We start from the raw sequence: 21,909 nt of genomic DNA on the forward strand, positions 1-21,909 counted from the left end.
TAGAAGAAAGTATTCTTGTGTTGAGGGAGTACTTGAGTGGAGGCCCAATGTCCTTCTGCTACCTTAATACTAAACCTATAAATGTAGGCAATCTTTCTCTTTTTAAAAAAATTTTAAGAAATCATTTTATTTGGGGCTCTTGCAACTCTTATAACAATCTCTACATCATGTATCAAGCACATGTGTACATATGTTGCCATCATTTCCAAAATAGTTTCTTTCTACTGGAGCCACTTTTGTCAGCTCTTCTTTTGGCCCCTCCTACCCTCATGAACCCTGATCATTTATAAATTATTTTTATTTTCATATTTTACACCATCCCTGCCTCCATTCACCCACATTTCTGTTGTTCATCCCGCTGGAAGGGGGGGAGGGTTGTATGTCAATCATTATTTTTGGTTCCCCCTTTCTCCCCCTTCTCCCCTTATCTTCCCCCTACCCTCACTGGTCCTGAGGGGTTTATCTGTCCTAGATTCTGTGTGTTGAGAGCTCTTATCCGTATCAGTATACATGCTCCAGTCTAGCCAGATTTGATAGAACTGGGGTCATGATAGTGGGGCGGGAAGAAGCATTAAAGAACTAGAGAAATGTGTGTTTTGTTGGTGCTATACTGCACCCTGGCTGAGTCATCCCTTCCTGGTGACCCTTCTGTGAGCAAATGTCCAATTGTCTACAAATGGGCTTTGTCTACAGGGTGCATCTCCATTCTGACCCCCCTCGTTTGCATCAAAATGGTTGTTTATTAAGTCTTCTGATGCCTGATACCTGGTCCTATCAACACCTCATGATCACACAGGTTGGTGTGCTTCTTCCATGTGGGCTGTCTTGCTTCACTGCTCGATGGCTGCTTGTTTAACTTCAAGCCGTTAAGACCCCAGACACTGTATCTTGTAATAGCCAGGCACCATCAGCTTTCTTCACCACATTAGCATATGCACCCATTCTGTCTTCAGTGATCCTTTTGGAAAGGTGAGCATCACAGGATGCCAGGTTATTAGAACAAAGTGCTCTTGCATGGAGGGAGGATTTGAGTACTACCCCAATATCCATCTGCTACCTTCATACTTAACATATAAATATATGTACATAGACCTACATCTCTATTGTTATATATTAATATATGTACATATGTACATGCATATATTTATACCTCTATAAATGTCTTTTGCCTCCTAGTTCATTCCTCTATTTCCTTTTATTTTCCTCCTGTCCCACTATCATGTTCGACCTTCTTTCAGGGATTTCGGTGAACACTTTCTTATGACAAAGCCTCCCTAAACACAGTCGCAAACGCCTCTGTTAGAAGTGAAAGCCTGGTTGGGCTGCCTTTGCATTACTGGTTTGGAAAGCCTGAATCACATACCGTTCTCCATGATATTTACTTTATTTCCAGGATCAAGCATGAAAACATTGTGACCCTGGAGGACATCTATGAGAGCACCACTCACTACTATCTGGTCATGCAGCTGTAAGTGAAAGAGACCTGTGGTCTCCACAACGGTCCTGAGAGATGGGTGCACAGGGACTCAAGGGTGGCGGGTGGTGAGGGAAGGGTGATGCATGGAAGTTAGAACCAAGAATCGGTTCAGGAAGTTCTGGAATGTGCAGAATCCCTTTAGGCTCAGAGTACCTCGAGCCAGGAGCACGTTCTTGGGGGGCTGAGAGTTACAACTGTGGCTGATTATTGAGTTCGTACAGTACAGCCTACTCCTTGCTAGAACACGCCTTAGCCATCAATAAATACCTGTTTCCAGCCCACCCGTGATTCCCTGCTGCTCCAGCCCTTCCCCTAGAACTTTCTGAACCTTCCATAAGCCAAAAACTTCATGAAGAGGTCATGCCTGGCACAGCAGGGATCCTGCAAAACCCTTCTCTAGTGCCAGGCTTTTCCATCAAATGGGATGTTAAATGTTTTCACATCACTCCAGGGTAAAATTATTGTGGGAGTAGAAGCCACAGGTATATAGATTGCCATTCAACATAAAGAAAGACTCGCTCAGAAGAGAGCCGACCAAGTTAAAAACAGGCTGTGATTAAGTCTGTCTATCTGTAGGACAGAAACTGTGCCTCACTCAAAGGATGTCTGGGACGTTGCAATGTCCAAAGAAGAGTTTGATGGAGAACAGCACTTGTAGGACTTGATAGGGGCTCCCCAGGGCCCAGCCTTGGGCTTAGACCTTTCTATTTTTAAAGGACATGTACAGAAACACGCACATGCACTTATTTTTACACCTACATACACAGTCTTTCTCACACACACAGTCTCAGTGACTAACTGCAGTGCGGTGTCTTACTCTTGGACCAATTCATCAGATCCCTCTGATGGCCTGAAATTTTAATGCGCTAAATGAGTCCTGAGCCTGTCATCTCTGGGCTCCCTCAAAGCACAGCAAAGCGAAATAGCAGGCAAGCAAGGGAGCAGGAGGAAAACTGTCCTGGGGAGGCCCAAAGCAGCACTAACAAATGAGTAAGAACCATCTGCCATTTTGATGAATCCACCCCAATAGGGTGAGAAAACAGCCCACCAGTTTGGACGGCAAAGGGCAGGCAGCAACGTGGGTGGGTTTGGAAGTCACTGAGTGGCTGCCAAGCCTCCTAGGACATCAGCTTTAAGAGTGCATGTTGCTCATTGTTGGGAGCACACAGTAGTGCACAAAGACCATTTGATTGTGGGCCTCTAGCACCTACAGTGGTTTTGAGCTCAGAGTTCACAGGTATAAACAAAAGAAGTAAGATGGCGTGCATTTGGATGGAAGAAATTAAATTCCCTCCTTACTGCATGGTGCTGTCATGCGCCTGCCCACATCTCATGTAATGGGTGGTTGGGGACGGGGGGCTGAAATGGGGAGGGGATTGAGAAGCCTGGTTGAAGTAGTCTGAGGAGATGCTGACCCTGGCAAAGCATAAAGCTTTGAGGACAGCATTTCAGTCTTCGAACACTTGAGATGATTCATGTATATAAGATGGTATGCTTATTCCGTGTGGCCCCAATAGTGGTATTTGTAGCTGTTGCTAAAAGCTACTGGGAAATATATGTTGTTGTAATATATAGAACAATTAAGAAGCTTCCTCAAAGCAAGTGGTCTGTTTCAGGAAGCAGTGGATTCTGGCGCTGGGGTGTTCCAGTATTAGTTTAAAGACTTCTTGGGAAGATAGTGTAAATGGTATTCAAGGGGTTGAGGAGGAGCGGACTTGATCTTTGAGTTGACGTAAGTCCTGTAACACTGTACTATTCTCCAAATACCCCTACTGCCCCACACCACCTAAATCTAGCTTTTAGAATCCCAATTTAGAAAGGGGGTAGTGGTGGTGATAAATCCTGGCGTAAGAAACGTTAGCTTGTTTGTTTGTTTTTTATTTAACCTTCTCTTTCCTCAAACTCACTGGCATCAAGTCCACTGTGACTTACAGTGACCTTGTAGGTCATATTAGAACTGCCCCTGTCAGTTTTTGAAACCGTAACTCTTTATGGGGAAAAGCCTCATCTTTCTCCTCTGGAACAGCTGATGGTTTTGAACTTATGACCTTGTGGTTAGCAGCCCAATACTTAACCCACTATGCCACCAGAGCTTCTGCTTTTTTCCTCATTTATACTGCCCCCACCCCACCCTTCTTCTTTACATCGTGACTTCCTTTGTCCTAGTCCAAAAAGCAAAACTGCTAAGAAGTGTTCTCGCTAAGGAATGAGTGGCTTCTCCACTAAGGAATGAGGCTCATGCTCCTTTTAAAGGAGTGGTCAATGCTTGGCTGAGAAAAATGACTTGGAATATAATTCTAAGCACAGACATAAGCACCTCTCCCCATAGCTCACAAATCACAGCCCATGGGCATCTGCCCCATGCTCACAGAAAAACACCTTCTGGTTCCTTAGACCTAGAATAACTTCATTTCTGCTTGCCCTTGTGCTCACAGTGTTTCTGGAGGGGAGCTCTTTGACCGGATCCTAGAGCGGGGTGTCTACACGGAGAAGGATGCCAGCCTGGTAATCCAGCAGGTCTTGTCTGCCGTGAAGTACCTCCACGAGAATGGCATCGTGCACAGAGACTTAAAGGTGCCCAGACAGGGCTCCTCTGGTGAAAACTGATAGTGCCCCTTCAGGGAGCCAATGAGATCATTGGACTAGTTGGTTCCAAAGACAACCTCCCCCAACCCTGCCCCCAGATTCCTCTAAACAAATCTTGAATGATTGAACAACCGTTACATAACGTGTGCACACATGTAACCCACACAACACATGGAGGAGACTTACCCACACGGGGATGATGTGGTTTGTGAAACCCTTAAAATGTGTGCATTCATTGAGAAATGTCGGTATCCATTTGCACCTTAGCCTTTTCTTGATCTGTCGATTCACTATGCCTCATACAATTCAAAACCAAGGTAGCACTCATATCTCTTGCACCACATGCTTGTTGATGGTCTATGTTGCACCAGGCATCGTGCCCAGAGTTGGAAAACTCAGAGATCGTTAGCCAAGAGCTGTTGTGTGCCGCGGAGTCTACTTTCACTCACAGTGGCCACATATCACAGAGTGGAACTCCCCCAAGGGTCTCCTTACTGCCATCCTTACAGAAACAGAGAGCCAGTACTTTGACCCCCAGAGCTGCTGAGTGGGTTTGAACCACCGATCTTTAGATTGGCATCTGTATTCTCAACCATTGCCCCACCAGGACTTCTCACCTAAGTATTAGTTCCCTCAAAAAGCTAACAGCTGAGGTTACTTGGGGGTGAGGGGATGGAGGAGCCAGGAATGCACAAGATGAGGACAGGTATCACAGTGAGGTGAGCAGAGTCGGGTGCAGAGAGAAGGAGGGAAGCTGGGCACAAGGTCCTGAGAAAGGACAGATCAGGGAAAGGAAGGAGCTGTCTGCTCCCAGGGATTCCATCCTGCCCTGTGTGACCTTTCTCTTCCATCCCAGCCTGAAAACCTGCTGTACCTCACCCCGGATGAGAATTCCAAGATCATGATCACAGACTTTGGTCTGTCCAAGATGGAACAGAGCGGCGTCATGTCCACTGCCTGTGGGACCCCAGGTTATGTAGGTGAGTCTGCAGTCAGGAGGGAGTCTGACCAATTGGCTACATGCAACTGAACAGATAGTCCTCTATCACAGACAGGGATAGTTGTCAGGAGACCGGGTTCAATTGTAGGGTCAATGCAGGTAAAATATTCACTTCTAAGGTTTGGGCCCAGTCAGTCCTTCTTTTCTGAAATCACCACTCACACTCGAACTCACTGCCATTGAGTTGATCCCAACTCATAGTGACCTCATAGGATCGAGTCGAACTGCCCCTGTGGGTTTCCAAGACCGTAAATCTTTATGGGAGTACAAAGTCTCATCTTTCTCCCAGGCGTGGCTGGTGGTTTTGAACTGCCAACCTTGCAGTTAGCAGCCCAAAGCATAATCAGCTTCACTACCATGGGTCCAAGCCCACCGCTCCTGCTCCCAAATTCTCCATCTTTAAGGCTAGCCTAACCCAGGGCTCCTTCTCACGGTCCTGTCTGTCCTTTGGCTTTCACTTCTGTGAACAGGCTTCCTCCTTCATCCTCCCAGCTGGTCACAGACCAGAGCTGAGACCTGGAGCACTAGCCCTACCTCCTCCTTCCCATTCTGGAAGAGAGCTCCATTCCCCACACTTAGGCACCTGGAAATGGAAGACGTTGAGCTTGGACCTGATGAACCCAAAGGTGGTTTCCTCAGACATACACCCAGGGCTGCATGCCAGGAATCCGGCAGAGGCGGGGCCTCTTCTCTGAATGGCCCTGGAGGCTCCCGGGATCTCTGAAAGGTCAGAGTAGGCAGGATAAGAGGTGAAAAGTATTCCTGAGAGCCAGCACATCTTCTCAGCCAAGAATCATCTGCTTGAGACTAGGGAGTAGGAAATGGTCCTGACTGAAGAAGACGCTGCGATCTCTTAAGAAGACAGACTGGACACTCCCCAGCAGACACTGAGCCGATTGATCTCTGGGCTGAAGACAGATGGCAGCTCTCTGTTGCCTGGGGCTCCCCTTTCTCCCATGAGAAAAGCATGTCTTCTGCTTTGGGGCAGCTCCCCCTGGGAGTTCATAGCCTAGTGGGGAGACTCAGCCTCTGCCTTCATGGAGCTCACCATCTATAGAGAGAGAGAGAGAGACACCCCCAACACTGGTGACCTCCAGTTCTGAAATGAGAGAAGCCGCTCCTGCCTGGTGGCTTCCCAACTGAGATCAAAGCAATGGATCCAGCTTTCAGAGAGTCCCTGGTCTGATAGGGAAGTCACAGCCCCTGGCTGAGAACCCGGGGGTCTGACGGAGAAGTTCTAGCTCTCCGGAAGATTTAGTCTAGTTGGGGGCTTTTTTCATGGAGTTGTCATTTTCCTAGGACTAAGACCATCCATGAGCTGTCCTAGTTTTCTTCTCTAAGTCTCTGCCTGGCCTTTAACCACCCCTGCCCCTGCCCCCTGCTCCCAGCCCTGTCCTCTTGTCCCCAGCTATGACACTGCCTTTGGTTTGCTGCAGCTCCCGAAGTGCTGGCTCAGAAGCCCTACAGCAAGGCTGTGGATTGCTGGTCCATTGGCGTCATCACCTACATACTGTGAGTAGAAGCACTGGCTCAGTGCCTGAGCGATCAGAGCCTGCCCACCCCTTCTGCCCGCTGCCATCTCCGCTCCTCTGGCAGAATCCACCTCCCAAGCAAGTGCAGGAGGTGTGTATGCACACATGTGGGCCCACCTGCGGGCACACGCAGGCATCCTTACTCATGAACACAGCCCCCAAACTTCTTCTGTCCTGATGCCCACCCAGTTCCCAACTCAGAGCTCAGGGTGAGCCACTTTTCAGGGACCTGACACTTGTCCCTCTGCACCCCACCCCACTTGCTGTACATGAATGTGCCCAGTTCCACCCCACAGAACGGGCAGTGAGAAAAAGCACAGTGAGCCAGGCTCTGAAGCCACGTGGAGCCAGCACCTCAGCTTTCTTTCCTGTGATGTTGGCCCAAGGCAGGAGGTCATCTTGAATGACATCTGACAGAGCTTGTCACCTCCCCCTGCCCGCATCAAGCAGCTACGAGGAAATAGATCTGCTGTGTGCTGCTTACCTTCTGTGTGGATTCAATTCTCAATGCCCGCAGCTATAATCAATAAGGACTTGCAATCATTCCGTCATTCATTTTTTTTCTCAACCAATGTGCGTGAACAGTCTACTCTCTGCCCATCACGGGCCGGGTGCTAACAAACTCAGCAGGAATGAAACATACGAAAACAAAAGTCCTGCGTTCATGAAGCTCACATTCACGTGGGCGTTCCACCATCTTTCTTGGAGATCTTTTATTTTTTGATACTTTTATTGACATGTAAGTCATATGCCATACAATTCAGTGGTTTAAATATATTAAACTAGTTGTGCAATCATCACCACAATCAACTTTAGAGCATTTTCTTCATGAACTATTAATCTAGTTACTATCTTCTCTATAGGTTTACCTATTCTGTGTTTGATATATAGAAAAATACCCAAAACATTCAACAATGACAACAAAATAAAACAGAAAAACCTCGATCCAAGTGAAAACGGAAGATAATGGGAGCTAGAACAAACTTAAAATGGGTCAAAAGGGAAAACAATTTATCATAATGTTAAATTTTAAATGAACGATCTCTGCAGTAATCCACTTTCCCATGCACTCTGTCTGAGGGCAAGACTATTGACATCCCTAGTCAACCGCCTTTGGGAGTGCAGTGGAGGCTTAATCCAACTGGGGACTCTGCAAATGGATTTGGGGATTTCACTAACATCCATAGCCTTGTGCAAAGTTGGTGCTCAGAGTTTAAGCTCTAATAGAATTCCCTCCTCTATTCTTGGATTTTACTATTTCTAATCCTTGGATCACACAGGCTGATCTGATCCTTCCATCTGGACTTAGCTGAAACCTCCCTTAGGCGGCTGCTTGTTTCAAGACAAACCTTTGAGACCCCAGACACTGTCTTTCAGATAGCTAGGCGCCACCTGATTTCTTGAAGATCTTTTATACATTATATAAGAATCAGAGGCAGTATAGGGAGGGTGGGATCTTCCAGGGATGCCTATTCATTTCCTGACTTTTGTATCTCTTCTGAGTGTGCTGCGTCAGAGCCATTTCCTGGTCTCCTCACTTCTTGCTTGTACAACTGGGGGAATCTGGAGGAAGGCAGAGGAGGAAGGAGAAGAGAGGGCAAGATGGCTCATGAGCACCTCTACTTCCTGTTCCACTACAGGCTGTGTGGGTATCCCCCTTTCTATGAGGAAACAGAGTCTAAGCTTTTCGAGAAAATCAAGGAGGGATACTATGAATTTGAGTCTCCATTCTGGGATGATATTTCTGAGTCAGGTAAGTCCAGTGGGCGTGAAGGACGAAATAACAGGCTCTACACAGGGACTGCCAGGAGAAGCAAGTTTAACAAAGGCTGACAGCCCTAGCTCCTGAGAGTCCCCGGGGATTCTATAGAGCTGGCTGCCAAGGCGAGTGGAGAGATCTTCCTCTGGTTCAAAGGCCAGGGAAATCATGTGTGACTCTGGATCATGTAATGGTTTCCCTGGAGGCAGAACCAAAGGATGCCCGGTAAATTGGGATGGAGAGGCAGTCTGGATGAGATCTCAGGTGGGACTAGCAAAACCAAGGGATTGGCCTCCACATGCATGCATATGCAAGAAGGTAGGCCATGCGGTGCAGGCATGTGGGGCCTGTTAAGTGGGATGAAGTGGAATGCTGGAAGAAGCCCGTCTCACATGCATACCCATGTGCCCCAACTCTGTGCAAATGCACGCCTGCTATGGTAAGTAGGCACATGGGGGCCTCGTGATGAGAGACGGATTTGCAGCACTGTGTGGGTGAGTGAGGCTACTTAAAGCCTCTTTCTTTGGTGGTTTAGAGTGGGTTGTTGTTAGAGGGTTTGGTTTTTTTGAGCTTTTTTCCCTACTCCCTTTTAAGACATTTAAAGTTGCTTCTTTGGAAAATTAGCTAGAGATGTATTCGCTGCCACCCACCAGCCCGGAAGTGAGTTTCCAGCAGTCATGAAATTTGGTCCTTAATTGCCGTGTCTTTGATTGCTCCCACTAGCCAAAGATTTCATCTGCCACTTGCTGGAGAAGGACCCGAATGAGCGGTATACCTGTGAGAAGGCCTTGAGGCACCCCTGGTGAGTGAGTAGTGCTGGGGGGCTCTCTGCAAACCCTGTCCACGGGTCTCCCCAAACCTTGCAGATTTAACTCTGTGGTCCGGGAGATCCTCTTGCCCTGAGCTGTGTATTGCGGTAGCATCTTGAACATGCAAATGCTGGCCAGGTTCACGACTAGGGCTTCCTCTGATTTCCTATTACAAACAAACTCCCCACCATGGAGTTGATTCTGATTCATCACGACCCTGTGTGACAGAGTCGAACTGGCCCTGTCGATTTTTGAGGCTAGAAACCTTGACAGAAGCAGAAAACCTCACGGTCCCCCCACCCCCCACTGGAACTGCTGGTGGGATTTGAACTGCTGACCTTGTGGTTGCCAACCCAACCCTTAACCTGCTACAGCCCCAGGCCTCAACCCAGTTGCTGTAGCTCACTTTCTTTGGCACATCGCTGCCTTGAATACTGTTACTCATGGATGGAGCAGCCTTTGCAGCTAGGCTGCGAGCACCTTGGGTCAGGACCCACCTTCCTTACAGGGCTGGGCACAAGGTCAATGTCAGAAACTCTGAGATGAGTAAATAAAAAGGGGCAAAGGGGGCAGAGAGCCCTGAAGGAAGCAGAAGAGTGCAGTGCTCACTGCTAACCAAAAGGTTGTCGTTTCAAACCCACATGGCGCCTTCTCTGGAGAAACCCCTGCAGACCCACTCCCACAGGTTGTAGCCCCATGGCCCCTGACAGCAGCCAGGGACGGGGGCGTGCAGTCCGTGTTGGAGGGCCTGACTGCGGAAGGTGTTCAGAGGAGATGGGTTCCCAACCAGGTTTTGAGCTAAAGGATCACGACAACCCAGGTGCTCTCAAGAGCAGCGCTGCTGACCTCTTTCAGTGAAAACCACTGCCATGAGGTCGATGCCAACTCAGAGTGACCCTAGAGGAGAGAGTGGAACTGCCGTTGTGGGTTTCTGAGGCTGTGCTTATGGACAGGGAAAGCCTCATCTTTCTCCTGAGGAGCAGCTGGTGGTTTCCAACTGCTGACCTTGTGATTAGCAGCCCAAAGGCTGTGTTCCCGTGACACCATCAACTGCCACCCCTGCTCTAAAACAAGTCTTTGAGTTTACCAAAGGGTAAGCCCACTATGACCTGCCTTGGGGGACAGAGGCACCCTGGGTTTGAAGCCTTTTATGCAGTGGGCCACTTTGCTCCTGGGGCAATCCACCCAGCTTTAAACCTAGACCTGTGTGTTCCACCCCTTAGCCAGGCTCCACTTCATTTCCAAAACCACCCTCTAACCAGCTGTCCCCTCCTGCCCCCCAGGATCGATGGGAACACAGCCCTCCACTGGGACATCTACCCATCAGTCAGCCTGCAAATCCAGAAAAACTTTGCCAAAAGCAAGTGGAGGGTGAGTTGTCCTCTCTGGTGGGAGCAGGCTGTTCGAGGGGGCCCCTCGTGGCTGAGTGGGGTAGGGGCTGGTGCAGGCCCTTCCCCGGGACTTCACCGTGGACCAGACCCTGGTGCTCCCTGGGCCCTCTCTGACAAAGGAAGAAAGCATACTAGGAAGCCACAGGGCAACAGGAAAGCTTGAGCCCATAGCCCTGGGAGGATGGGGCGCCCTGAGAGGATGGGGCACCCTGGGAGGATGGGATGCCCTGGAAAGATGGGGCAGCAAGCGCCTGGTTTTGTGTTTCCTTAGCAAGCCTTCAATGCAGCAGCTGTGGTGCATCACATGAAGAAGCTGCACATGAACCTGCACAGCCCGGGACCCTGCCCGGAGGTGGAGAACCGGCTGCCTGTTGTTCAAGTCTTGGAAGCCTCGAGGCCCAGCTCCCCTGAGTTCACTATCACGGAGGCACCTGCCCTGGACCAGAATGTGGCCCTCCCAGCCCTGGCCCGGCTACCCTGCCAGCACAGCCCCTGTCCCGCCATCCACGGAGGCAGGTCTCTCAACTGCCTCATCAATGGCTCCCTCCGCATCAGCAGCAGCCTGGTGCCCATGCAGCAGGGACCCCTTGCCATGGGACCCTGTGGCTGCTGCTCCAGCTGCCTGAACATCGGGACCAGAGGGAAATCCTCCTACTGCTCGGAGCCCACACTTTTCAGAAAGGCCAACAAGAAACAGTACGTAGTTCAGCCCACCCGGGAGGGCTAGCCCTGCTCAGCCTGGGTCTCAAACAACAGGACTTAAAGAAATGAGGAGGGGGCCCATCCTGCTGGGAAACCTTTTTATGAGGTGAGGAGAGCACGCGTGCAGGGATCACAGGACCTGGGCTCAGCACAGACCCTGCCACTCAAGAGCTGCGTGCCATTGGCCAGGCAGGGAATGTCGGTCTCTCCTCCCCTCCGCTCCACTGTAAAACGGGTGGGTTGACCTTCACTGTGCTTCAGCAAAGGCACGGCAAGTGTACAGGCTACTGGGCTTTGCTGAGACTTCTGTGTCTGGGAGGCAGAAGTGGAAGGGTGCTTGTTTGTCTTTCCTGCGGGGCCTTCTACATTCTGAGCTCATAAAGAGGGGGGCCTGAGTCCACTTGGCAGGCGCTGAGAGCCACTCCCTCACCCAGAGCCCCCACCCGCTGCTCCACTTCCTTCTGCAAACCCATCCAAACCTGCTGCCCTCCTTTCCTCTCCTCTCTCCTCTCCTCTCCTGTCCAGACATTTCAAATCCGAGGTCCTGGTGCCAGGGAAAACCAGCGGCAGCTCCCACTGCCGGGCTGGGCAGACTGGGGTCTGCCTCATCATGTGATCCCTGGAGCCTCTGCCTGTGTCACAGCAATTTTCAGGTGCGGGGTCCAGGGGCAGGAGGATGCCGGGCAGGGGAGTGTGAGGAGAACATCTCCATCCTAGGGTCCGAATGGTGGGGTCTGGGAGGCGGGAGGGCGGAGAGATAGCAGCCCCATCCTCACCTGGGCCCCTTTTCCTTTGCAGGAGAGACGTTGGCGTCCTCTGCCCTTCCCAGCCTGGCACCTGCCCTGCAGAGAGGGAGGAGCGGGCAGCAAGCAGAGCAGCCCCTGGCAGGAACGTCTTCTGGCCAGAGCGGCAGACAGCAGCTGCCCAGGGGCAGACCCTCAGAGGTGTCTCTGGAGTGCGCCCAAGTGTGAGGCCCCATAGAAGCTGTGGGCAGGAGGAGCCTCAACATGGGCCCCCAGGTCTCCCTGACCAGCCTGCTCTGTGCCCCCACCCCCACATGCTGTGGCTCTGTGCAGTGTGCCTAGATAGCTCTTGCCGGGTCTGTGTCATTTGTCGTGAACAGCTTCATGGGCTGGCCAGGCTGTCATTCCTTCAAGCAAAGCCATACGGGGCACTGTCCCAGCTCCCTGCTCTGTACACACTTGCCCTGCCTCTGTGGTCCCGTCCGTCCGTTATAGGCTCGGTAACCTAGCTGCATGCCAGGTCCATCTGCATGCATGCTGGTAGCTCCGGGATCCACCTGTGGGCTCTCCACAGTCTCATGCCCAACCCAGGACTAGCTCCCCCGCCAACCCACCGCTGGGGCACCAGCTGGTCGGCTCCCTGGTCCACTATACCACCTGCATCACAGGCCCCAGTCCAAATGCAATTTCACATCCTCCAAGGTGACCCAGAGAGAAAACCACACCCAGGAACTGGGTGGCATGACATCCTCGCCCACCTCCCTTCCTGCACCCCCATTCTAGGGAACATCAGAAGCTGACTGTTTTTCCCAGCAGTCATTCTAACCCCGCCTCTGCCCCCATCTCATGCAGAGAAGAGTTTGGCCCAACATCCAGGTTCCTCCCCGGCTTCCCCTTCTGATCACCCCTTCCAGCTTCATGCTCACTGCTGTGCTCAATAAAATGTACATATTTTTCTCTACGAGGCTTCAGTTGGTTCTTTCCAAAGACAGAAGCAGATCAGGACTCGGGAGCCCGCGAGGAGTGTTAGAAGGTGCATGGAGAGGTGGAGAGCAGGTGGAAACCGCTGAGAATTGAGAGCATCCAGTGTGCTGGACAGAGCTGAACTGCTCCTTCGGGTTTCTCAGACTAACTATTTACGAGAGCAGGCAGACAGCCTCATCTTTCTCCCAAAGAGCGACGAGTGGGTTTGACCCACTGACCTGGAGGTTAGCAGCCTGAAACTTAGCCCACTGTGCCAAAAGGAATCCTTGTGCCTACCCAAATGCCCAAAAATACAAAAACCAAACTCACTGCCATCGAGTCAAAGCTGACTCATAGCAACCCCCGTGGGTTCCCAAGACCGTAACAATTTATGGGAGTTGAAAGCCCAGTCTTTCTCCGGCAGAGTTGCTGGTGGTATCAAACAGCTGACCATGTGGATCACAGCCCAACAAGCAACCACGACACCACCAGCGCTACCCCGTGCTCCATAAAGAGTTAATATAATTTATATTGGTAGGGAAGTGATTATTGAGATGATGCCTTACACAAGTGCCTGAGACATGGTAAGCATACATTTTTTAATGTCATTTCCACACTCCCCTACCTACCCCCCCCCAACCCCATTCACACACACACACACACACACACACACACACATCTGTTTAGAACATAGTTTTGGGCTCCCAAGAGACAGAGATTCTCGTCCTGGTACTGGTTCTGAGGAGCTGTGTGGATTTGGGCACGGTTGCTCTGAATCCCTACCCTCGTCTGTAAATGAGGAGCTGGACCAACGTGCAAAGGTGGAAGATGTTCCCTGGCTGTCCAGGAACAAAGCCACCAGGTCCCAAGCCAACCTAAGTCCAGGTGATGGGGACATAGGACAGAGCTGAGGGGGAGGTGGCCTATGCTTCACATACCAGGCCTTGAGCCCACACAGAGGGGCCACCCAGGGACTCGGATGGAGGCAGAAGCAGTAAATAAAGACTCAAATCAAGAGAGAAGCCATTTTTCCCTTATTGAGCCTCTAAATTTCCTTCCAAAGATTTTCACTGGACTTGTGGCTAAGTTTTTATGTTGGTCCAAGATTCACCGTCAAAGAAGGAAGAAGGGAGGTGTGGGGGGAACTCCAGGTTGCAACAGCACAGGCCTGCCTCCACCTCTGCACCTCCCTGGAGATGCCCCCTCCACTCAGGCTCAGCCGCAGCCCAAGGAGGGCACAGGCTGGGCTTCAGGATGAAGACAAAGTTGGAAGACGGAGCTGGGAAGCATTCCAACCAGATCTGCCCTCCAAAGACAACGTTGGGGAGATCCGTGGGGCAGAGACTGGGAGCAGAGCTTCACTTGCAGGTGGCATAGTAGAGCATGCGCCCGTGGATGTGGTCTCGGATCTTCTGCACGTACTTCTCCAGCCCAGACAGGTCTGCAGAGCGAACCCTGACGGCCTGGTTCCCCCGCAGAAGGGCCGACTCCATGTCTGGGGACAGATGGGACAGCAGCTTAGGAGGGGGAGTTGGTGAGACAGCCTATTACTCCCGAGCCTTTCTTCCCCTCAAACGAAGCATCGTGTTCAGGAGAAATTATCTCCAGGGCAGGCTGGCCTGTCCGCTAATGATTGGGATGCTATGCAAAATGTTTTCTCCACGCCCCCAAACGACCCTTAGAAAAATCCAGTAGGAACTAGACCCCGAAGCCCTGTCCTTGGTCCCTATGCCCCTCCACTGCTCTGGGCTCTTTCAGTCTGAGGCCACAGGCAGCCAAAGGTAACCAGGCAGCTCCCCTCCCACCAGTTCTCCCAACTGGTCACTCTGGCAAAAGAACCGTCCAGGGTCCAGAAACCCTCCCTGCTTTTCGCCTTAAGATGCCACTCCATATCAAACCAGTCTTCCCTGTACCACCCAGTTATTCCAGGACCTGAAGGAATCCAAGGTGGCCCAGTCTACCGGCTCCTCCTGTCCCCTCTCGAGCATCCACGAGAGCCTGTCACCAGGTCAGCCCGGACCACTCAGGACTGGGGAGGGGACGCACTGTCTCACAAAGTTCCAAATTCAGCCAGCTCCAGTGAGTTGACCCCCCTCTTGCTTCCCCCCAAATGTCTGCTCTCTGGCGGAGCAGGAGTCGACAGGTCCAGTTGCCCACCTGGCAGCCCTTCACAAGCCCATCTCCTTCATCCAGGCTCCTCCCTCCCCCAGACCCCTGATGTGAGCAGGCCTGGCATCCTTCAGAAGACATGGTGGCCACCACGTGAACACCCCCCACCCACTCACCCACCCAGGGAAAATTCTATCAGCACAAGGTAAAGGGGTTATGACTCGGCTAATCGTCAAGCTGTGGACACACATATAAACTTATTGAAAAACAACACACGTTTCACTGCCAGTGAACCAATGCTGACTCATAGCAGCCCCTTGTGGGTTTCCAAAGCTGTAACTGTGTATAGGAGTTCAAAGCCCAGTCTTTCTCCCTCAGCGTAGCTGCAGGGTGCAGCCCAAAGTCTACCCACTACATCATCAGAACCTCGAGGCTGGCAAAATATTGAAACGTTTCCATTACTACTGTCTCCTACCTCTAACCCAAATGCCCCCAGGCCCATGTCATCCAGTGATTAAAGATAGGGCATGCCAGCAGAGAAGTGCCTGTCCCATGCTACAGCCTGAGCCTTTTCTGGGTGGGTGGCACATGTCACACCCGTTGTGAAATGTGTTTAATATTATCCCTGAGCTGTCCCTTGTCTCATTTTGCGTTGTTTTTATTGGCTCTCTGCTCAGTAGCAAGACACCACTGGCTTCCATCAAACTCATCGTTCCTGGGAACTCTGGAGCCGTGTTCAGGTGAGGGACACCTGATACCGGCTCACTGTTTCCCGCGGAGGAAGTGTTGGCAGCAGCATTCGACACCGACAGGCTACGCTTCACCTGAGCCACATGCACTTGGATGCTCACATCAGACAAGGCCAGTGTGGGAGTGAAACGTTTCTGCTTATTTAATTGCCTCCTGTTTGTTTTGGGACAACCTTCCAGACTTTGGAGACTGTCCTGGAGCCCGAGGTCTGTTTGCTGGTGCATTAACAACACGCCCTCCACACACTTGATAAGCACATGATTCCTCATCGTCTCATGTACAAGGCCAATGTGGTTGGCCACAGCCTCACATCTGCTCAATCTGCCAAGCCGCTCTTCTCCCGGTGTCCACCGGACACCCAAAGAGACTCTGTTAACAGCGTAGATGCAATTCAGACACTCTGTGTCAGCCACCGAGCACACCAACCAGACCCCATCGTCACATCTTAGAGAAGAGACCCTGGTTCTTAGAAGTCCCGGTTTCCCTTTCTACCTGAACCTCAGCTGCCTCTTTTCATTACAGGGTTCCAGTGCCTTCGATGGCTACGCCCCCACAGCCAGCTTTGGTTCACCTTCCTCCTCTCCACCCTGGAGCCAGTCCTGCAGATGCAGCTGCTGGTCCCCCGGCCAGGCTCCTGCTCACAAATCCTGCTCTCCGTGGGCCCCACACCCATCCTCAGAACATGCCGCTTTTCCCAGGAGCTCCGTAAGAGCCTCCTTTCGCTCTCAGTCCCTCCCAGGCCTGCGCTTCCTTCCAGACCCACCTCCAGCCTGACCTTTTCTCAGCATTGCCTTCCTGGAACACTCCTCCTTGGAAATGATTTCTCCTCTGAAGCCCGGGAACACTTAGTTGTCAGGCCCCTACCTTGTTCCGTGACATACAGTGGCTTCCATCTTTCAGGATGTGGGGGAAATGACCCTATCTCAGTTTCAAGCTTGAGAGCAGGGCCATTTCTTGGGCTGGGATCGTCTCTGGCTTCCACACAGCCCCTCAGTGGCCCTTGTAGTCATTCCGCCCCCCACCACCACCCACCCCCCACCCACCCCCACCCCACTCTCCCACCAAAATGCCCTCACTGACTTCAAGTCACTTCTGACTCATAGTGCCCCTATAGACAGGGAAGAACCTCCCTTGTGGGTTTCCCAGACTGTAACTTTTTATAGAAATAGAAAGCCTCATTTTCTTCCCGAGGAGCTGCTGGTGGCTTTGAACTGCTAACCTCATGGTTAGCAACCCAACACGTAACCGCTACACCAGTGAATCCTGACGAATCTTGCTCCCTTCGCACTGATGGTTCACAGAGTTGATCTCCGAAGCTCTGGACAGGGACCATCCCCTCACCTTTCATCCTGACCATCATCTCCATGGTCTCCCCAAACAGTTCTTCTGCTTCTGTCTTGACTTTCAGAATCCGACTGCCCTGCTCCCCGAGCGTGGGGCTCTGACCCAACCGGTCTTTCAATTCCGCATACTTCTGCTTTACTCTCTCAAACCCCTGGAAAAGGTAGAGAGGTCTCGGTATTGCCATCAGCATCACCCGCTTGACATCCCCAAGAGCAACACACAGTGACAGGGGGCCTCCCCCTATAGCACCCCAGTGGAGTCTTTGGGTGGTGCAAACACCCAAAGTCAGTGGTCTGCAGCTAACCCCAAAGTTGGAGGTTCAAGCACACCTAGGAAAGGCTGGCGAAAGCCAACCATTGAAAGCCCTATAGCGTATGACTCTCCGCTCACCTAAAAGGCTGAAGGGGCCAGTTTGATGGCACCTGGCTAATACACCCCAATAGGCTTGCTCTGCCTCTAACACCTCGAGGCCACAGACTAAGGCTGAAACATCTCTAGTTCCCTTCCTCCCATTCCCTGCTCCTACCACTTTACCCACGTCACTTCCAGCCCCGTGCCAGGCACATACCCTATGTGGCAGTGTGGCCATGGCACGGGTCTACAAGGACCAGGGGAAAGCAAATGACATACTTAAGGCATGAAGCACGTTCTGAATGAATCTTCTTGCTGGACTAATTCTGACAGTGATGGGATTAAGCTAAATTAAGAGTGTCTGTCTTGACCGGGGAGCCAAGACAGGGCCCCGTACAGTGAGACCAGCCCTGGACTAGATGTCTAGACTAGCTGCTAACTGAGCTTTGGGCCTCTGGACAAGTCCTCACCTCACCTGTAAAAGGAGACCTGACCCAGGTCATCTGCAGCAGCCTGACCATCCTCCAAAGCAGCCCAGAGTGGGTGGCGGGGGCAGATCCAGATGCTGGATAGGGTTTGGGTTATTCCTAAAGACCCTTCTCCTTCTATTCCCATTGCCTTTGGGTATATAAAGTCCCCTGACTCACCTGCTAGCTCTGGCAGTGCCCCGCCCTCCACCCTACCCTGTACCTCCTGAGTGCTCAGCGCCTCACTGATGGCGCCCTCAGCAAGCTGCTGGGCCTCTGCCGCCTGGGCTCGCTGCTTCCCAGCCTGGCGACGGAGCTCCTCCATCTGCGCCCAGAAGCCACTCAGCTGTGTTGTCATGGCCGTCACCAGCTTTCCGGTTGGCCCCACAACCTGCTTGACCTACGGAGAGAGCCAGTGGAGATCAAAGCTGTGATGCAGTGGTCTTATGACACACCATTCCCTTTTTATACAACTTATCATACAGCAAAAACTCTCCGCACCCTGGAAATCCCAGGTGGCCCACCTCCCGGTCCTCTGGCTGCCCCATGGACTTCCAGACCTCTTCCTCGGCTGAACCCTCCCCTCTGGGACTCAGAGTCCACCCCTAGCTTCTGCATCTCGGCCACGAGACCAGAGAACCAAAGGCTCAGTGTCCTTCTGAGTGTCTATCTGGGATCTTCCATGTCCCGGCCTGTGTCCGGCTGTCCAGTCTCCAGACGTGAGGTGGGGAAGGCGGAGCAATGGGGAAGGAAGCCACATAGCCTCACCTCCTCAACCCTCTCCTGGATCAGCCGAAGCGAGCGGCTGGTGCCCTGCATGGTGTCCTGAGCTTCCTGCAGCGCCACAGAGCCCTGGCGCAGGTTCTCCACCACGTCCTCCACCTTGCTTTCCACCGCGTGGGCCCGGGTCCTGGGCAGAGGGGAGGGCAGGGGAAAACAGGCAGCAGGACAGAGCAAGTCAGTGGATACATGTGTGATTCTCCTCAACAGCCAATCCGAGAGAAGACTCTTCCAGCCCAGACAAAGGGCAAGGAGCCCACGACTGTGCTAACAGCTGCTTTTACATCCTAGGACTCCCCTGGAGGAGACACCATGAACGCAGGTGCTGTGCCTAAGACCTCCCTCCTACGACATCATTTCCAGTAGGATGGCAGGCCCATCCAAGTCCATTTTCAACTAGACCCTGGTCATCCCTTAACAATCTCCTCCTGACCCCTAGCCCACTACACCCTCCGTTCTGCGCAAGTTCTCCTTCTGCTCCCAGCCACGGGGCTGGGGCACAAACAGCCAGCCGAGCCTGAGCAGGGGAGAAGCTGGGAGCCGGGCTTTACCTGGCCTGCTCAGCCTCAGCCTGCAGCTTGCGGGCCCGCTCCACATCCTGCTGCGTCTGGGACAGCACCAGGTCCACGTTGGGGAGCCGGGCCGCGATGGCCTGGATCTCATTCATCTTCTGCAGGACCGTAGCGGAGTCTGTGGGCAGCCACAGGGCCAGCACCGCCTCGCTGACCTCCTGGATGGTGGCCGCATCGATGTCGGGGCCTGGAAGACAGTCGTCCGTCAGGTTTGGTGAGCCCACCCCATCTCTCCAAAGATCTAAGTGGAGGAGCACCCAAGAGGGATGCACACAGTGGCCCTTCTGGCCTGGAACCCCAAGGAGGTGCCACTTCCTCCTGACCAGTTCGACTCCCATTCAACGGGATATCGGGGAATGTGGCTGACACGTGACTGCCGGGAAGAGGATGTCGGCACAGCTGTGGCAGCTCAGTGTCTGGAGCCACAGGAAGCCGTGGACCGGGGAGAGGCAGGGGTGCCAGACAGCTGGGACCAAACAATGCTGCAACACACACATAATCAGCCCGAAATTAGGGAGCGCAGCCGGGAACTGGAGCTGCATCCCTGGAAATAAGACTCCCCCTGCCCTCCCCCCCTCCCCCCTCCCCCCACCATCCACACATCCCTCCTAGGCCCAGAGCACTCCATTGTGCAAAGGTGGACAAAAATGATCAGGTCCTGGCTCAAATGTCCCCTCCCTGGCCAGCCAAGCTAGACGTCCAACCCTCCGTGCTACCTCACCACTCATCACCCTCCCTCCCTGGGGTGTCTCTGCTCCTCGGCACTTGTCCCCCACCCAGGCCCACGCTCAGCTAGTGGAGCTGGGTTCTTGCCTGTCCTCAGATGGTAAGTTCCACGAGGGCGGGGCTCTGTTTGGTCCTCAGCACCCAGCACAGTTCCTGGCACTGGGAGGCACTCAGTATGAAGGGGCTTTCAAAAGCTCATGGGAAACACAGAAAACCAAAGATAATGGAATTTTCCCACAGAGAAGGAACAGTTAAACAGGCTCCAGATTCAGACCTGCTCGCACTGGACTGCGAATCTGCATGGTCAGCAGTTCGAAACCACCATTTGTTCCTCGGGAGAAAGACGGAGCTTTCTACTCCAGTGAACAATTACAGCCTTGGAAACCCACAGGGAGGCCCCTATGTGTTGGCATCCACTCAGTGGCAGTGAGTTTAATTTTGAGGGGTTGTTTTCCCCCTAATCCAGCACCCTGCAGCAAGGCTGACCTCAGTTTCCTGATCTGGGAAATGGAAATCACAACTCCCACCCCAAGGGGTTGAAATAAAAGAATCCGGTAGCAAGGGTGTGTAGAGGTCAAATCTATGTCCCCAGGAGGCACCCTCCCCTAGTGTAGATCTAGGATGAAGGGCCTGGGCTCAAAAGGGTGGGTGGGACCCACATGACCTTGGACAAGTCCCAGGCTTCCTTGCACATACCCTGCACTCTCTGTGGCCTGCCGCCAGCCTGCCTGGTGTGAATGAAGGCACTGCAGTAGTAGCAAGAAGAGCCACTGTTGGTATACCAAGCCTTCGGCTCACTTTCACTGGGCTCCAGGCCAAGCAAATTCCCTGGCACAGACCCAGAGTCTAATAATACCAGCTCACATTCCTAAGGCACTTTTAATTTTCCTTTTTTTTTGTTACTTTTAATTTTTCAAGCACATTTTACATCAGTTATTTGATGCCCGGAATCAACTTGTGAGTTTCCAACAGGGAAAGAGAGGTCAACCTGTAAAGCACCTGGCCCAGAGCCACATGGTTTCTCCTGAGTCCTGGGCCAGGGGTCTCTCCATGACACGGCCCTGTCTCACTCTGATGACGAGTGGGGCCAACGCCAAACCGAACCACTGCCTTCCAGTCGATTCTGACTAGGTGCTGTCCTACAGCGCAGGGTAGAACTGCGCCTGAGGGTTTCGGAGACAAAATCTTTCCAGGCCAGACGGCTTCTCTTTCTCCCACAGTGGGTTTGGACTGCTGACCTTCCTTTCTTTTCGTTAGCAACCCAATGCTTAACCCAAAGTGCCACCACTCTGCTCCCAGGACAACAAGAGAGGCTTTGCTGATTCATTGCGCAAATTTCTGCCTCATAGAGGCTCTGCAGGGCAGTGCAGAACAGACCTCATGGGTTCCCAAGACTGAATCTTTGCAGGAGCAAAAAGCTTCATCTGGTGAGTTTGAACTGTTAACCTTGCGGTTAGCAGCCCCGTGTATAACCACTATGCCACCAGGGCTCCTTCTCCAACAAATGTCAGGTGCCTTTATCGCCTCTGGATCTAGCACTCTACTAGGTGCTGGCAATACAGTGATAAGCTAGACACACCACGATCCCTGCTCTCTCAGAGTTTGCAAGCTAGTAGTGAGACAAGCAACATGCTAATAGATAAATGACTTCAATAATCACAGCCCGAGGCTTGCTACTGGGTCATAGCAGCCCCACGTAACAAAGTGGAACTGCTCATAGGGTTTTTTTTACTGTAATCTTTTACGGAATCGGATCTCCGGGTCTTTCTCTCATGGAAGCACTGGGTCGCTTGGAGCAATCTTCTCACTAGCAGCAAGCTCCTTCATTGTTTACCATACCAGCCTGAG

General features: G+C 52.2%; 2 protein-coding genes across 3 annotated transcripts in view; one reads left to right on the forward strand and one right to left on the reverse strand.

Moving 5' to 3' along the window:
* Window positions 1–12,960, forward strand: part of CAMK1G (calcium/calmodulin dependent protein kinase IG) — a 33,535-nt gene extending 20,575 nt beyond the window's left edge. Inside the window, exons 4-13 of the mRNA XM_004699852.2 lie at window positions 1,394–1,468; window positions 3,913–4,051; window positions 4,920–5,043; window positions 6,500–6,575; window positions 8,236–8,348; window positions 9,078–9,156; window positions 10,447–10,534; window positions 10,826–11,250; window positions 11,782–11,909; window positions 12,055–12,960. Coding sequence (XP_004699909.2) covers window positions 1,394–1,468; window positions 3,913–4,051; window positions 4,920–5,043; window positions 6,500–6,575; window positions 8,236–8,348; window positions 9,078–9,156; window positions 10,447–10,534; window positions 10,826–11,250; window positions 11,782–11,872 — 1,210 coding nt within the window. The 3' untranslated portion in view covers window positions 11,873–11,909; window positions 12,055–12,960. The remainder of the gene's footprint in view (window positions 1–1,393; window positions 1,469–3,912; window positions 4,052–4,919; window positions 5,044–6,499; window positions 6,576–8,235; window positions 8,349–9,077; window positions 9,157–10,446; window positions 10,535–10,825; window positions 11,251–11,781; window positions 11,910–12,054) is intronic.
* A 654-nt stretch (window positions 12,961–13,614) lies between these two features.
* LAMB3 (laminin subunit beta 3) overlaps window positions 13,615–21,909 on the reverse strand; it is a 41,509-nt gene continuing 33,214 nt past the window's right edge. For both annotated transcript variants that reach the window (XM_045298077.1, XM_004699854.2), the window contains 5 exons: window positions 19,315–19,522; window positions 18,752–18,893; window positions 18,207–18,383; window positions 17,163–17,316; window positions 13,615–14,457 (listed from right to left, as the gene is read on the reverse strand). In XM_045298077.1, the coding sequence (XP_045154012.1) occupies window positions 14,321–14,457; window positions 17,163–17,316; window positions 18,207–18,383; window positions 18,752–18,893; window positions 19,315–19,522 (818 nt within the window). In that variant the 3' untranslated portion in view covers window positions 13,615–14,320. The remainder of the gene's footprint in view (window positions 14,458–17,162; window positions 17,317–18,206; window positions 18,384–18,751; window positions 18,894–19,314; window positions 19,523–21,909) is intronic.

This window comes from Echinops telfairi, unplaced genomic scaffold (assembly GCF_000313985.2).
Source record: "Echinops telfairi isolate 266 unplaced genomic scaffold, ASM31398v2 ScPeMD7_7424;HRSCAF=8462, whole genome shotgun sequence".
Classification (NCBI taxonomy): Eukaryota; Metazoa; Chordata; class Mammalia; order Afrosoricida; family Tenrecidae; genus Echinops; species Echinops telfairi.